This window comes from Talaromyces rugulosus, chromosome V (genome assembly GCF_013368755.1).
Source record: "Talaromyces rugulosus chromosome V, complete sequence".
NCBI lineage: Eukaryota > Fungi > Ascomycota > Eurotiomycetes > Eurotiales > Trichocomaceae > Talaromyces > Talaromyces rugulosus.
In genome coordinates this window covers 4,231,776-4,248,456 of record NC_049565.1, presented here as the reverse complement: position 1 = coordinate 4,248,456, position 16,681 = coordinate 4,231,776, and the positions used below count along the sequence as shown (strand labels likewise).

General features: G+C 47.3%; 6 protein-coding genes across 6 annotated transcripts; 4 read left to right on the top strand and 2 right to left on the bottom strand.

Annotated features, from left to right (window-relative positions):
* Positions 1-1,496: 1,496 nt before the first annotated feature.
* On the top strand, positions 1,497-2,889 carry TRUGW13939_09981 (uncharacterized protein; the record flags this gene model as incomplete). Its single annotated transcript, XM_035493097.1, has 3 exons — positions 1,497-1,647; positions 1,706-1,844; positions 1,899-2,889. The coding sequence occupies 3 exons, from the start codon at positions 1,497-1,499 to the stop codon at positions 2,887-2,889; spliced, it is 1,281 nt and encodes a 426-aa protein (XP_035348990.1).
* Positions 2,890-3,369: 480 nt separating this feature from the next.
* Positions 3,370-4,407, top strand: TRUGW13939_09980 (uncharacterized protein; the record flags this gene model as incomplete). Its single annotated transcript, XM_035493096.1, has 1 exon — positions 3,370-4,407. One exon carries the CDS (start codon positions 3,370-3,372, stop codon positions 4,405-4,407), a length of 1,038 nt encoding a protein of 345 aa, XP_035348989.1.
* A 1,002-nt stretch (positions 4,408-5,409) lies between these two features.
* On the top strand, positions 5,410-7,033 carry TRUGW13939_09979 (uncharacterized protein; the record flags this gene model as incomplete). Its single annotated transcript, XM_035493095.1, has 5 exons — positions 5,410-5,583; positions 5,649-5,698; positions 5,750-5,866; positions 5,917-5,974; positions 6,179-7,033. The coding sequence occupies 5 exons, from the start codon at positions 5,410-5,412 to the stop codon at positions 7,031-7,033; spliced, it is 1,254 nt and encodes a 417-aa protein (XP_035348988.1).
* Positions 7,034-9,931: 2,898 nt separating this feature from the next.
* On the bottom strand, positions 9,932-11,182 carry TRUGW13939_09978 (uncharacterized protein; the record flags this gene model as incomplete). The annotated part of the gene is made up of 4 exons (XM_035493094.1): positions 9,932-10,441; positions 10,498-10,559; positions 10,627-10,728; positions 10,783-11,182. 4 exons carry the CDS (start codon positions 11,180-11,182, stop codon positions 9,932-9,934), a joined length of 1,074 nt encoding a protein of 357 aa, XP_035348987.1.
* Positions 11,183-11,862: 680 nt separating this feature from the next.
* TRUGW13939_09977 (uncharacterized protein) lies at positions 11,863-13,901 on the top strand (the record flags this gene model as incomplete). Its single annotated transcript, XM_035493093.1, has 3 exons — positions 11,863-12,148; positions 12,208-12,616; positions 12,671-13,901. The coding sequence occupies 3 exons, from the start codon at positions 11,863-11,865 to the stop codon at positions 13,899-13,901; spliced, it is 1,926 nt and encodes a 641-aa protein (XP_035348986.1).
* A 490-nt stretch (positions 13,902-14,391) lies between these two features.
* TRUGW13939_09976 (uncharacterized protein) lies at positions 14,392-15,689 on the bottom strand (the record flags this gene model as incomplete). The annotated part of the gene is made up of 8 exons (XM_035493092.1): positions 14,392-14,678; positions 14,748-14,805; positions 14,863-15,045; positions 15,106-15,123; positions 15,207-15,364; positions 15,421-15,428; positions 15,482-15,566; positions 15,629-15,689. 8 exons carry the CDS (start codon positions 15,687-15,689, stop codon positions 14,392-14,394), a joined length of 858 nt encoding a protein of 285 aa, XP_035348985.1.
* Positions 15,690-16,681: the final 992 nt, after the last annotated feature.

Here is a 16,681-nt window from a genome sequence, read left to right as displayed (position 1 = left end):
CAGGCTTCACCACACACACTCGTGTTGGTGATTGTCGGATCTGCGATACCTGCGACTCTCGCACGGACAGCGCTGACATCACCATATCACCACCAACATGCAACAAAGATCGCTCATCGTTTCATGAAGGGTGTTGACGTGACGTGCCCGCAATACTTCCCGGTTTACAGCCGCGGTTGTCCGGGCCGGCCAATGACGGCTGCGCAACTAAATCGCGCGCAGTACGAAATCGCCTGGTGGTTGGTGCTATATACCGCGTACTATATCGGTCTTATTTCTATATCGGTCTTGGTAGTTTTTTGCATGGCTGTGTGCCCGCAGTGACGCACCCTCCACGTGCTGTTTCCTCTTCTTTTCCCCATCTTTTTATTTATCATTTTCTATCCCCCGAGCTGAAACGCGGGATGCATGTTTGGCGTTTGTCTTTTTTTTTCCATCTTGACCAATTCTTTCCGAATACCCGTCGGTGAAGTCCTATCCCGACCTTGTCATGTCTCTTTAGCTATGCATTAATGTAATACTACTACCACTACTACTTCTATCTTTAGAACCGTTCCAAGTCATATGGACATTATACAACCAGTTTAGATCGTAGATAGTACCTGTTAGCCCCGTCCGAGCCTCAAGCTAAAATACCCATGCCATGCTGATATGTAAGACCTAGTCCGAAACCCCAACACCGCTGACTCGGTCCAACAAGGCACACACAGCCTGGGCGCGCTTTGATGTCGGGCTGAGACTCCGAAGCCTTCTTTGCATGGCAGGCTAGTCTCTTAACTATCGACAACGATAAGCTCTAGCATGTACTGCTAGACTGTTTAAGTAGGGCTGACCATGACCACGGGACCTGCCCCATGAATCAATTAGGCCCGCCCTTGACTCCTTTGGCCTAAATACTACGTATGACTTTTTGAAGATATTAATAGTAGTAGTAGTAGTAGTAGTAGTAGTTAGTAGTCACCCAACAAAGCCGGAAGATATAACACAAAGGCCTTTAGCGGTTCCGACGCGGGCCGTCGTCTGTTTCACCAGGGCCCAAAAGTCAAAATTGATAATTACTATCAGGATATCTTCCGGGGGTGGTCATCTGACCTTGCCGGGCCGTTTTGTGACAGATCGATCACTTTTCCCATCGGTCTCCCGATATGCTGACGGCGCTTATGCAGGATGGCATTCATGCATGCATGCAATGGTGTAATTTTGCACAATACAATAGTTAATTGTGCTCTATCTCGTACGAGACTTGTATTTATCTCCAAGCGACCAGAGCCACGCGTCGCCGCATCATGTGAGCCGGTGTCGTCATGACCTGCCGCTGCCAAGCCCTGCAACGGCCGCGCTAGTACGCACCAGGAAGGTCAGCTCGTACGCAAATCACGTGATATCCCGACAACTCGAGTCTGGCTCTAGCAATTATTACGCTATCAACTCGATAGACAAGGGACAAGGGACAAGGGACAAGGCACCTGTCGCCAAACAAAGCAAAAACAAAAACAATGGTGCTGGAACTCCACGTCTGGGGTCCAGCCTTTGCGCTGCCTTCGATCGACGCCCAATGCCTCGCCGCCATTGCATATCTGACCAAGGCGGTGCCGCGCGACCAATGGGTGCTTGTTGCGTCTAGTGACCCTTCGGTGTCTCCGACCAGTATGTTTCTTGATTGAACTTCCAGAAAAGAAAAAGAAAGAGTGACTAACAGCAGTAGATGAATTGCCTGCGCTGAGAGATGGCGCGACTTGGGTGTCAAAGTTTCGCAATATCGTCGACTATCTGCGCCAGGTCTCGGACGGGGCCTGGCTTCTCAATTCGCAATTGACGGGGCTGGGTGAAGCAGACACCATTGCGTGAGTATATACAAAACAAAATGTGTGAGACCGATTTTGTTAACTTGTCTCCAGCTTCTCCGCCTTTACCGAGTCCAACGGACAACTCCTCATCGACCTCTCCCTCTACGTCTCGAGTCAAAACTACTATGCAGCCACCTCCCCAGCCTACGGCGCCATCCTCACCTGGCCGAATCAATGGATCCTACCACCGAAACTACGCACGCGCGCCAAAAACCGAACAGCACATCTAGGCCTCTCGTCACTGGACCTCGAAGCCGGCGAAGAAGAGCGCACGCGCGAGCGCTCGGCCGCCGCGGCCGCCGGCCAAATCCCCAAGAACCTGATTGCGCGCCCACGCGAAACCGTGTCGACGCTGCTCGGCAAGACAGCACAAAACAGCCGGTTTAGGCTGGAAGCGCTGACTGCGGATCTGTTTGAGCCGCTGGAGCAGCTGCTTGCGGGCAAGGCCTATCTACTATCGGATCAAGAACCGTCGACGCTGGATGCTCTTGTTGTCGGGTATTTGTCGTTTGGGCTGGTGCCGGGACTGCCGGCGCCGTGGTTTGCCGAGGCGCTGCAGTCAAAGGCGCCGCGGCTGGCAAAGTATGTTGCCCGCGTGCGCGACGAGTGTTTTGGTGTGGTTGATGTTGCCGATGCTTTCAAAGACACGCCGAGCCCGTCGTCGAAGCTGCCGTGGAGACAGCCAGAGAGGGTCAATGCAGGAAAGATCGGGAGCACTTTGTTGAACACGCTTGCCGATGCGACGCCGATTCTCAGTGACTTGCGAGCCAACGATCGTCTTCGAGAGAGTGTCAAGTCTCTGGGGGAGGAGGTGACTCCGCTGGAAGCAAAGATCATGGCAGAAACTGCGGAGGCGAAGCGAAAGGACATGTTTCTTTCGATAGCCTCTGTTGCAGCAGGCGTCACGGCCATGGTCGGGTACTTGTTTTACCACGGGATCATTTCTGTCGTCAGGGAAGAGGAGCAGAACCAGACCCAAGAGGAGGGATATACGGAAGGCGAATCCAGATCGGCGCAGAGCATCCTGCAAGCTCTTCTATAATTGTCGGGGCATCTTTACGATGCTATTCTCTCGTTAGTTTTTTCTTATTGTTCATCATGGCATATAGCGGGGGCGTTGTATACTAGGCTGAGTAGATGTAATAGTAGAAGTACTGTACAACAAATATAATACTATAAATGATATCAATATAAAATAACAAATAATATAAACCAATCATAGCACCGTAAATAGAATGCTGACTCAGCCGTCTCAATTAGGCCTAGCACTGGTTAAGGGCCAATCACGGGCAGCACAGAGCGCGATGTCATCGTCCGCAAGGTCCTCAAGCTTTTGATGCCTGCCTCCAAGGTCCCCGCGGGCCCCTCACCTCACCAGAGCCTGCGCCGAGTTTTCAGCCATGAAATCATTTGTTCGTCTTCGATTGTGCGGATTTCCTTTCCATCTGCTTATAACAATCGTGCATCTGCGTGATAAAACAGCACTATATCACCACTGAAACGCCCTTAGAAAGTTGCTACAATGGCCGACGCGTGCGACTCTGGAAACGAGTTTGACGGCCGCATGGGTCTGCGCATCTCGTCCATCTTTGTCATTCTCGTGGGCTCGCTGTTTGGCGCTGTCTTCCCCGTCTATGCTAGACGCATTGGCAGCAATGGGCTGCCTTCGTGGACGTTTTTCATAGCCAAGTACTTTGGCTCTGGAGTCATTATCGCGACAGCTTTTATCCACTTACTCGGCCCGGCTGAAGAGGCCCTCACTAATCCATGTCTGACCGGCCCTATTACCGAGTACAGCTGGGTTGAGGGTATTGTGCTGATGACTATTATCGTCATGTTCTTTGTCGAGTTGATGGTTATGCGCTATTCCTTTGGCGACGGCCATGGCCATTCGCACGACCACTCTCACGACCACACCTCGCACTCGATTCAGTCTCAAGAAAACGAGACGAAACAAGTCGTGGCCAACGACAACACGGACCACATCCCTGGAAACGACCATCTCAGCCACTCCAGAGACCACCGAGACCTCGAGTCTGCGGAACAAGCCCTCCTGTCGCCCGAGGAGTACTCGGCGCAGCTGACTGCCGTCTTCATCCTCGAGTTCGGCATCATCTTCCACTCGGTCTTTGTCGGTCTGACCCTGGCTGTTGCCGGCAGCGACTTTAACACGCTGTACGTCGTGCTAGTCTTCCATCAGACCTTTGAAGGACTCGGTCTGGGATCGCGTTTGGCCACGCTTCCCTGGCCCGATTCCAAGCGCCTGACCCCTTACTTCCTGGGTCTTGCATATGCGCTGTCCACCCCGATTGCCATTGCCATTGGATTGGGAGTGCGCCAGTCGTACCCGCCCGAGGGCCGCACCACGCTAATTGTTAATGGCGTGTTTGACTCCATCTCCGCTGGAATCCTCATCTACACCGCTCTTGTAGAGCTGATGGCGCATGAGTTTATGTTTAGCTCGTCCATGCGCCGTGCCCCCTTGCGCACGGTTTTGTGGGCTTTCTTTTTGATTTGTATGGGTGCGGCCCTGATGGCGCTGCTAGGAAAATGGGCTTGATTTCGGTTTTGTGCATAAGGCGTTGTTTCTTTTTTCTTTTTTTTTTTTTGCTTGCTGAATATTGGTGCATGGGCAGGTGCATTTCCGTGGTAACTAACGATGACGATAAACCGGGCATCATATATGGCGTTTACATTGACATTTTTTCTTCTTTTATTCTGATTGCTATTTTTGTTGCTCAGATAACTAGATATAGACACTCATGAATATCTCGTTGCTATTTTTTCCTGACTTACGTGTGTATGACTACATGTAGATTGTGGGAGAGAGAGTCCACTAATAACATCCGAGCTAGCATTGCATTAATCATCCAGACAGACCATGACACAATAATGAATACGTACTCGATAGAATTAACTATGCAAACCTAAAACTTAAAAAAAAGCAAAAAGCAAAAAGTCAAAACGATCTTATCAGTTGATCTAATCTACGATCGACCCTCTTTTGTCTCCTCCACGGTATTTAATAAAAGCCCCGCATTGCTGAATGTTCTTAGCACGAGCTGTTACAAGCCGGATTCGGTAGGGGTAGATGGGTTCTGGAAGGATTCTAGAATGTTTCTAGTATTGCAGGCGCCCTGGATGCATATATCGGCTTGATAAATGCTTTTCGGAGGGTTTTGGTTTTTTTGTTTGTTTCAGGGGATGTGCCCGATTATAGATTCATATGAGACAATAGATAGGTAGGATTCTTTGGTATTATTCTGTAGAGATAACAAGTCAAAATAATTAATAAATAAAGTAAAATTGCAATCCCAAAATAAGCTTTTCGGACGCCCCCAATAATAACATGGATCCTGGCATTGATTCGCCGACTCCGCACTTCCCCAACCCGGCAAGCGCTGGGGTTGGCGTGCAACTAATAATCTAGAGATAAAGAAAAGAAATTTATATGTAACCTTGATTTTCTTCCCCCTTTTACAAAGTGAGACACGCCACACTCACTTTAACAATACAATCTCCCAATTAACATTGAATTGTCTTTTTTTTTTCAACTTCAAACATGTCAGACCCCGTCAAAGACGACGACGATATAATTGAGCGCCATGTCCCCCCGCAGGATCAGCAGGAAAAAACGCGTGTCGTGTCCTCCTCGAGCAAGGAAGAAATAGTTGATGATGGGCCATCTGCTTTGGTGAGCAGGTCGCGCCAGAGCTTGTCGGATTTTTTCACTATTGTATGTTCTACCTGACATATATACATATGTCCTTCCATGTAATGTTAGATGTCTAACGAGGGCAGTTTGCGTCGGGTTTCGCTTTGATCTCGGATGGATATCAAAATAATCTAATGTATGGATATCCACCCTGATATATCGATTGACGGAAATTGATGACAGCCAGGACAATGACAAACGTCTTGCTCAAAAAAGAGTATCCGCAGCAATACGCCTCGACTGTGAGCACGCGCGTGTCTAATGCTCTGTTGGTCGGCGAGGTGATTGGTCAGGTCGTCATTGGGTATGTTTTCTTTTCTTTTCTTTCTTTCGGAATATACACTAACCTAGCAGCTTGACTTGTGACTATCTCGGCCGGAAATGGGCGATCGTCGCTACGACTCTGATGATTGTCATTGGTGGTCAAAGTGCTGGCTCATACTGCTTGCGTTGGGGTTAAGACCAATCAATTGTTCATGCAAGCCTGCCTGTTAAACAAAGCATTCCGTGACCTAGCATATACCACCTCATTCATTCCGAACAACCTAGACGTACTGCTTCAATCACCGTGGGCAAGATCTACCGAGTTGAACTCTTTGCTTTCCATTGTTCCTAGCTTGGTAGTGCGGCAATTGCCCAACTATCTCCCCACTTCTCTCAAACAGAAGCCATTCAGCAATGTACGCAAGCAATTCCGCAATCAACGATTGACCCTGTAAACATCCACTGCGATGTTATTACAGCAGTCAATTCTCCATATAATGACAAGGAAGCTTCCTTGCCAGTCAATATCTGTATTTGGAAAGCACAAAACGCTGGCCAATCATTCACCAATGTGAAAGAGGCTTGGCTATCACCTATCCCAGAAAGCCTCGCAACTATTGACGGATCAAGTCCTGCAGGTGCTGCAGTCCCTGTCTTGTACCACAGTATCAGCCAGGAATTGAGAAGTGGGAGGTCAATTTCATCAACTCCATATCACGTCAAAATAGAGTCATGGTATGCAGCCGGAGGCAGTAACAACGTCCCTGTATCTTGGAAAACATCTACGATGCAGGTTTCAGTCAATGGAACTAGGATACTAGTGCACATTGCTCTGCCTTCTGTCGATCCTCATACCGCTGTGGGACAGGTTGATATTAGCCAACCCATCTTTTGCCACATTCCTGCGATCGGCACATACATCGAGTTTAAGCGCGATACCTTGCTTTCGTTTGCCGAGAGCACCCGCTCGGTCGCCAAGTCTAAGGATGGCTCCGAGGAGAAAACAATGGTTGCGCCAATGCCTTGTAAGGTGCTTTCGGTCTTGAAGAACAATGGCGACGAAGTCAAGGCCGGAGAAGCAGTGATGCTCATTGAGAGTATGAAGATGGAGGTGAGCATTGCGGTATCAACAGCAGGGAAATTCGAGACTACTAGGAAGAAGGGCGAGGCGGTCGAAGAAGGCAAGGTCCTTTGCTCTGTGACTTGATAACATCCTCGGAGAAAAGAGGACGAAGAAGAGTTTTGACCTCGTTTGTTTCAAAACTAGATATGCTGTAACTTATTTTGACCTCTCTTTGTAGATTCCGTGATACTTTTATGTGTTATTTAAACCGCCGAGCTCTGAAAGTGAGCAAGTTGATAATGATACAGCGAAATTGCTTGATCACCGCGTCGAGCAGCATCAAGAAACTGTTTAATAGATAGCATTGACTGGAGATGACATTTTTACTTTACATTACTATTTTTCATGTTTGCCATTATTGATTCTACTATTTCTTTTCAATTTTTTTTTTTCACCTTTCCGGCCAATTTATGTTCAGGTGCCCCGATCACCCAGACAGCCGCAACCACCGACAGTGAGCATATTTTCGTCGATACAATGCTGGCGATTGCGAGATCGCCAGATGTGCTGCGAGTTTAATTTAACTCCACGAGTTTAATTCAAATCCATTGGATTTTGATGAAAGACATCGGGCTTACATTGCATCCAGTGTTGAGATGGCGTAAATTGGTGACGAAATGTAAAATTACCCTACAATCGCTGGCTGTAATGTAAGAAAAGTGTAACACTCAACAAAAGTTCCAAAATTTTCAGGAATTTAGCGATCTCTCGTTGGCTTGTCGTGCCCCGTAGTTTAAGGTTTAGCACTAGCGATGTCCAAAAAAGGGACTAAATTAGGGGAATTGATAACGTAATCGGTAAGCGAGTTGGCCATGTAGGCGAGTTGGCCACCCCCATATATCATATTAAATGGCCATTTTTACAGCATCATATCTCAACAAAATTATATATAAATGGTAGTTTAAAATTTAAAATATATAATAAAAGATCCTTATATATTATATATTTAAATTTTACTCATTATAATAATCATCTTATTAAAAGGAATTATATCCTTAATATACAGAGAGATATTATTACAGGATTAGATCCTTATTTTCCTATCCTTAATAACCTTATATATGCCCTGTCCTCTATATATTAATCAATTATTTCTTATAGTATAGTGAACACAATACATACAATTCAGATTTATAATACTACCTCGGCATTTATTTTTTCGCCTCTTAGCTTCTAATAATAAATACAGAAGTTCTTCTAGTTAATTTTGAAACTGTTAGCAGTATTAATACTCAGCAGCTTACAATTCCTACTCCTATTGTGGTGGAAGATATGACCGCCCTGTGGAATGGGCAAGTGTGAGCAGTGGCAGGGTGTTTGTCGAACCGGCATTCGCTTGCAAACAAGCAGGGTGTATATAAAATCTCAAACAATAATCTCAATCTCAAATCAATTCACTAATCAGTCTCTTCTCTCGCAACGTATTACCTGTTCGCTGCCTATCCCTTTTTTTTTTTTTTTTACATAAGAAAATCAAGAACTGCTCCGAGAACCATAAGGATTCTCGGAGACCGGGAAAACCACCCTGCCGAGGGCCTGTCAAACCGTTCAACAACTCGTCACCAAGATGGGAGTCGCGGTGGATATTCTGTTAACAGAAGGCAAGAAAAGATAGCGGATGGCAATCCTTGGGTAAAGTAGAGTACTATCGCAGTGATAGGCTGCAAAGATGGTTGAAGGGTAATAGTAGTATGCTATTGCTTGAGAGGAAAATAAAACACAATAAGCTAGATACATGATGGCAAATGAGTGTTCCTATATAGTTCCCAATATCGAAGCATCGCTTCGATATCTAGTAGCACTGCTTCGCTATATAGAATCGCCGATTCTATATCTAGAAGCGCCGCTTCTAGCTAATCCTAGCTGACTGAGCGTGCCCGGAACACTAAGCCAATCCCGGTTAGTGTCGCACATCTCTTTTATGTATATCTCCCATACGTAGCGTCATTTCAGCGGCTGCTGACATAAGGGGTATAATTGGCTGTGAGTTATCCATTCTTCTGACAGGGCCCAATGTAGTGGTTTCCCACTGCACTATATATAAAGTTTAAAGTCCACTTCAAGAATTAAAATATAATACTTCAAAAGACATTTACAGGGAATCTTCTAGATTATCCTATATTAAACCAGCAAGCTCCTTAGCAGCTTTTACCAGGCAGTAACTATACAATATAAGATAATCAACAGGCAGATATAGAAAAATTGAATATTACAAATCATTATTAACGCTTAATAATACATGTACATAATCGTTTTATACTATTAAATTAGTTATAATCCAATAAATATTAGATAAATCCTTATCAATATTGTTAAGAGAGTCTGCAAAACACAGATAGCTAACAATAATAAGGTTTTTAGTGACACGAGCAGGCCTTAGAGAAAGATTCCTAGCAGGATTTTGAATCTTAGGCTCAGTTAGGTCTATATCCAACCTATCTATATATATAAAATCAAATAGAGAGTCATCATCCCCATCACTCTTAGTATCAATAAGGTCTGTAATATGGCATCAACAGTGATTATAGACCATCTTGCTTTATATAGTTCATATTGATCAGACAATCACTAAAGAAATAGAAAGACGGAAAAGTATAAAAGATAAAAGGAATACCAGATTTAAATATAGTTATAATACTTAATTAAGAACAAGCAGTAGAAAGCTAGAAAGATACAACAGATATAACTTTAATCCCACAAAACCTACATATCCCATAATAAGAAGATTATTCCTATAGATTCTAGCGAGAACACTTGGCCTGCGTAGTGAGTGCCTCAGTACCTCCATTCTACTCCATCAGGGGTGTGGGCATGGATTCAGCCGGTCATCACAGTGCTAGATGAGGTTATCCTGCGCGAGTGAGGACTATAAACTTGAAACATAGTATATTTCTTCTACTACAAGTGCCATGAAATTTGGGTCGAAGTCTATCTTATGTCCATTTTCTCTCTATCTTGTAATATATGCAACCATTTCATAACTTACTCCATGATAGGTAGACCATTGCCGTCGAAGTATACGGGCACACCCTTGCGGAATGAGTACTGCAGTGCAGCGCAGATCTTGCCCGCCTCGAAGGCATCCTCTGGTTGACAAGTCAAGGGCTTCTTATCAAGCACCGCATCGGCGAACTCGGCAATGTCGGTCAGGAACGTCTCATCGAAGAGAGTGAACGCATCAGGCATAGATTGTGTGCGAATACCGAGATGATCGCGAATCTGAACATTCGACTTAGCGCTGATGATCGAATGTCCCTTGGTGCCACACAATCGAGTCGTGTCCTCGAAACCGCTGGTGAGCGTGCGACCGAGGTAAGTCTTAAAAATCTTGCCATTGGCAAATTCCACCAGGCCCCATGCGTTGTCGGCGTCGCCATATTTGGCCAAGTCCCCGTAGACAGCCCGCTGACCGAAGGCGATGACTCTGTTGACTTGCTTCTTGGGGTTGGAAAGGCCTGACTTGACATCCAACAGGTATCGTCCGGCATCGACCTAGTGCCGTGTTAGTAGATTGGACACTGAGTGAGAGAAGAAATACTGGGACTGACGGTGTGGATGCCAAAATCAAGGAAGATGCCGCCAGACAGCTCAGAAAAGGACACGAAAAAGGCTGAGTGGAACGATTAGTCTATCAGCCTATACGGAAGACAACGACTGAGGGGCAATTAGGGCCATACCATTGGGGTCTGCTTGATCGATACCAGTCGTCTCAACAGCGTGGATTTCACCCAGGTCTCCATTGTCGATCAGGGCCCTGGCTTGGCGGTAGGACTTGTCATCTGGCGCGAGTCAGTCTATAAACTCTGCAAAGCGCAGGACCTAGTATTACTTACACCGGCGAGTGAAGGGAACGAGGAACTTGAGGTCAGGCCTAGAAGCAGACTTCTCGACCACTGCCTTGGTAGTAGCGATGTCCACAGAGACGGGCTTCTCACACATGACGTGCAAGTCTAGATCAAGGGCCTGCAGAATCAAGGGCGCGTGTGTAGCCGTCGCGGTGCAGATGAGGACGGCCTCAGCGCCGCTGTTCTTCAAGCATTCTTGAGGGTCTGAAAAATACTTGACAGACGGGGGCAGATTCTCTGTGGCCCATTTGTCAGTTCCTGGCTTTGTATCGCAGACGGCGACGAGTTTGATTCGAGGCTGCTGGAAGGCGAGGATGCGGGCTCGAAGGACTCCCAGGCGACCGAGGCCGAAAAGCGCAACCTTGACACGGCGGTCCCCGTACGACATGGTTCAGAATCTGTGGTGAAGTGACGTTCTTTTATTTGACGACGCGGCGGTGGTTGTCGCGTTGTAGGCAATGTAATGACCAGAGAGAGTGAGATGGGAGAATGCGACTTTGCATCTTCTGAGATCGAGGTTATTTATTAACCTCTGGTCTCTGGTCTGGAACAGATCCGTACTATCAGTCGGCGCAACTACAGGCTTTCCCGCATGGTAGACACTCTCCGAATCCGTGTATCGTGCAAGAACTGATGGGGGAACCGAGAATCGCCGCGTACAGATGAACACGGGAGTTCTCGAATGGGCTACTTGCCGGGTACTCTGCAAAACATGTCGCGTATGAGTTCCAAATTCCTTCCGGCCGGCGGCAACATTCGTGCAGTTATTAAAATTACTGGAAATAGTAAGTCGCCGACGAGAATTGCCTCTCCACTTCTCCCCGCACTTCCTGTGTCTATGGTTATTGAAATCCGGCGGGACTTTCCCGATTAAGATATTTAAGTTGGCCAACTTCTCATTTTGTGGACTTATAATAGATATATAGTAGATATATAGATCATTCAATGTTTTGGTCGTTGAACGGCGTACATCAGCAGCTCTAAAGCATTCGCATGTTCGCGAGATCAGACTGTGAACATTGCCTAAGAGGCACCTTTTCAGCATCTTTCCCCTCATAACAAGAAAAAATGGCACCATACATTCAAGAATCCGCCGACGCCGATCCCGTCTCTAAGGCTAACCTTCAGTCTGAGAGGGCGGTGCTCAACCACGACCAGGTCCTAAAGCCCGTCGCGGACGACTTCATGTACGACTTCAAGTACAACCACAGTCTCCCCACTACCGACATCTTAGGCGTTAAGATCCCCACCGATTGCGATGCTCAAAAGGAGGCCAATTGCATCGTAGCCCGTCTCTCTACAGCCACATTAGAGGGAGATCCGCAAGCTTTCGCTGGGCTGTTCCTCGATTATGGTGAGACCCTTCACGAACAAGATCCGAAATCTCGACTTTAGCTAACCTCGGATGTACAGGCGTGTGGCGTGACAAGCTCTCCTTCACCTGGGACTTCCGTACATTTAACTTTAGAGCGGCCATCTTAAAAGCCGCCACCGACCTTTTGCCTCAAACTAAGGCTAGAAATTTCAACTTTCTCGAGCCTGCGCCTTCGGTGTCTCGCCCTTACCCTGACTTCTCTCAGCTGCAATTTGTTGTATCCTTCGAGACTGAGGTGGTCCTTGCTTCAGCCGTCATCAATGCAGTCCTCACTCAAGATGGCTGGAGAATTTACACCATGCATACTGTTGCCGAGAGCCTCAAGCAGTTCCCCGAGCAGACCGCGCCGGATGGCCACATGACCGGTATCACTAGCTGGGAGAGTCAGAGATCCGAGGCCATAAACACTGTTGACCCCGAGGTGCTGATCATCGGTGGTGGTCAAAAGTAAGAACCCATGCATGTGAGGTCCAGGGTACAATGCTTAATTATTTCTACTAGTGGTCTCGCTATGGCAGCGCGCTTGAAAGCTCTTGGTATGGAAACCCTGATCATTGAACGCTGCGACGAAGTCGGAGATATCTGGAAGAAGCGTTACGAATATCTTTCACTGCACTTCCCACACTGGCCCGATGCATTACCATTCTTCAAATACCCTCAGCGTTGGCCCACATATACCCCGGCTCAGAAGCAGGGTCTATACATGAAGTGGTATGCCTCCGCTCTGGAGCTCAATGTCTGGACCAACTCGGAGGTTGTGAAGGCCGAGCAGGACACCGAGCATAAGTGGACCGTTGTAATCAACAAGGAGGGCAAAGAGACTCGTACGCTGCACCCCAAGCAACTCATCATGGCCACGTCGCTATGTGGTGTCCCTTCCACCCCGGCCGTGCCTGGCATGGCTGACTTCCGGGGCGTGATCCGTCACTCCAGCGCCCACAAGAGTGCGCGTGACTTTGTCGGAAAGAAAGTCTGCGTCGTCGGTACCTCATCCTCGGGCTTTGACACAGCTTACGAGTGCGCCCGCCTGGGAATTGATGTGACCCTCCTCCAGCGGTCCCCAACTTACGTCATGTCTTTGACCCATTCTGTTCCACGCATGCTTGGGGGTTACGCGCCCGACAAGAATGGCAACCTCCCCGATACCAAAGTACAGGATCGTCTTATGTTCTCTACACCAGTTGGACCTGGCGAGGAACTCGCCAGGCGCACCGCTAAGGTCCTTGAGGACCTCGACAGGCCCCTGCTCGAAGCTCTTAACGCTCGAGGTCTGCGAACATGGCGCGGCCAGCGCGATACTGGCAACTCCACACTGGGTCAGACCCGGAATGGTGGATTCTACTTCGATGCCGGTGCTTGCGAGGAAATTATCAACGGCAACATCAAGGTGGAGCCAGGCTTCATTGAGAAGTTCACCGAGGATAAGGTGATCTTAAACGGTGGCCGTGAGAAGGAGTTTGACCTAGTCGTCTTTGCCACCGGATTTTCGAACACGATCGACTCCATTCGAGCCACTCTTGGTGAGAATATTGCCAGCCAATGCGGACCTATTTGGGGCATTGATGAAGAAGGCGAGTACAAGACGGCCTACCGAGAGACGGGAGTGCCCAACATGTGGATCATGGTTGGTTTCCTTCCAATGACTCGGTATGCCTCCAAATTATTGGCTTTGCGACTGAAAGCTCTAAAGGAGGGCATTTCCCCACCCCCTTACAAAGCCCAGGTTCCATAGATGAAATAGATTAACGATTCCGCGTTCAAACAATTTGAGCCGTAAAAAGACCGGGTTTTTGTTCATCCACTCTGTAGAACATTGTGACTACGAAACAAATATGAAAGTGTAGGTGACGCACGATGAGATGTTTCTGGGGGCATCGGAGGATCGCGGTTTCATCATTTGGGTTTAAGAATCTTAGCGACTTGATCTACATCCCAAGAAACTGCGCCAATCGTAAAGGAGCAGGGACGGAAACTAGGCAAAAGTTTCTTATCATTTCAGTATACGAGTAATGTGTTTAGGTCAAAGCCAGTTTCACACTTCTTTTTTTAACTTCTCCCATCGCTGGATGTACTCTGCCATCACTCGTCTTGGGAGTAAAAGAAACCCGATAGTATTACATTCTATTTCAGCCCGGACAGGTTGTAGCGATGAGCAAATATCATCTTTTCAGCCTATAAAGAGTGATATTTCCCATAGAGGATTGTACAATGCTACATCCAATTTAGGGACTTGACTGCTTGTACCTGTCATCGAAACCGAGATCCCATCCAAACAGAGGCGTATTGATACGCTTCGCCTTTCCTTGTGCAGCCAGGCCATTCAGCACATCCATATCCTCGCTGGAGAGAAGGATGACTTGACTGTTGCCCGCAATTCGATTTTCTTTAATAGACTTGGGCAGTACAGCAACGCCCCTGTTGACATGGTAGCTGATGAGTACCGTGGCGGGTGAAACATCATTCTTCTGAGCGATCTCCTGAATTGCGGAATCGGACATGAGCGGAGCGCCTGAAAACGACCAAGTTAGCTAGCTTTACCTCATAGAAGCCCCGCATAGCGTGTCAAGAAGCAACTTACCTTCGGAGCCAAGTGGTGAATAAGCCTCGATGAGAATGCCATGCTTATCGCACCACTCCTTTAGTGCGTGCTGAGGAAGGAAAGGGTGTAACTCGACTTAGTTGACAGCAGGGACCGCGGTCCACTTCTTTTTGAGCTCCTCTAGATAGGGAATCGACCAGTTGGCCACGCCAATCGCCTTCACTTTGTTGGCCTTGTATACCTCTTCCATCTGGCGCCAGGTCTCACTCTGGTCCCAGGATCGGTCGACGGATCGTGTGCCATCAGGATTGACTGGTAGAAGCGCGCTCGATTCGTTCTGGGCGTACAAGTTAGCCATGCGAACGTCGTAAAGGAGGGAAACAGCGGAGTGACTTACAGGAACTAGTCGGACTGGCTAGTGGATGAGCTGATATTTGTGTTAGCCGAGCTATCGACAGCCGTGCCGCGTCTGCCCAAAGGAGAAGAGGCTTAATTTACGTAGAGATCGAGATAGTCCGTGCCTAAAGCGTCAAGTGTCTTTTGGAGACCTTCCGAGACATTAGACTGGTGGGTGTTCCACAGCTTGCTGGTGATGAAAATGTTTCCGCGAGGGACACCACTATCCTTGATGCCCTGGCCGACTTCGTGCTCGTTTCCTAGCTATTCCATTAGACTTCCAAAAACTTGCTTATTTTTCTTTGCTACAACCCACCGTAGATCCTGTGGTTTATTAGCGAAGACTACGCACTACAAAAGAGACATAGGAATCTTACAGTGCTGCGTCAATGTGACTATATCCGTTCTTGAGGGCGAACGAGACTGCTTGGCGTACCTGACCAGGCTCAGCTCTCCAAGTGCCTGTATTTTTTCTTGTCAGCAAAGACTGCTAAGGCCCGCAGAAACCAGTGCTTGTAGCGTACCAAGTCCCACGGCGGGGATCTGGGCGCTGGTATTAAGCTTGAAATGAGTCGAAAGTGCCATATTAATTGTCGTGGGAAATGATGGTGATGGGAGACCAAAGTGTATAAACCCGTGACTAATATGCTACACTTTTCGGAGTGAATCACGCAGGATGCGAGAAAAAGTATGGAAATAGGACCCTTTCTATAGTTGAGACGGTCTCCGCCTGGACTGATGTCAACCGAAACATATCGCATAGCCTGGAGTAAGTGCCCCGCGCGAGATCGAGCGAAGTCCGGTCCGTCCTTCACGGACATTTTATTCGGTTGTAGCCCTAGACATGTCGGTTGGCTTGTCCTGACACTAACTCGATGCTCTTTTGACCTGACGGAGTAACAAGTGGGCGAATTACTTCCGGATCCAAGCTTTCAATTCCCACCCGAGCACAATGCGCCGCAACCTTCCAAATACGGTAATATTGACCCCACGTTAAAACGCGGGGTTTACTTTTACATTAGCAAAAGTTCTGGCTCTTTGGTCTCCCCGTGAGAACACAGATAGATGAACGATGCAGTTTGAGGTCCACTGGCAGACGAAACACCAGGAGGCAACACAGCCTATTTCATAATCTCGCGTTATAACGAAAGTTTCGATTCGGGAGAAAGGGATATATGTCTCATAACAATCATCTGATCTCTAATATTTAATATGAAATAATATTAAACATTATACGAAATATACGACGTGAATGATAAGAATATATTTGACTTGTTTTGTTGAAAAGATTCTATAGAATACTGCCCTCCGCACAGTGCCTTGATTCTTATACCTACCTAGCTGCTATGTATATTGTGAGGTTACCTTGCATTGGCACTGGCAGTCAGAAACTTCTTAATATCTAGGTACAAATAACGGTTATGACACAATGCTTTCCAACGTTTTGAAAAAACAAAGAAAATTCCATTGTGTCAAGATTCAAAACCGAGAGTATTCCTGGTAGTCTTCATTGTAGCCACGAGAGGTATTGACAGAATTTGGTTGTGTCTTCGCAATGATGGTGGAAAAGCTATGAG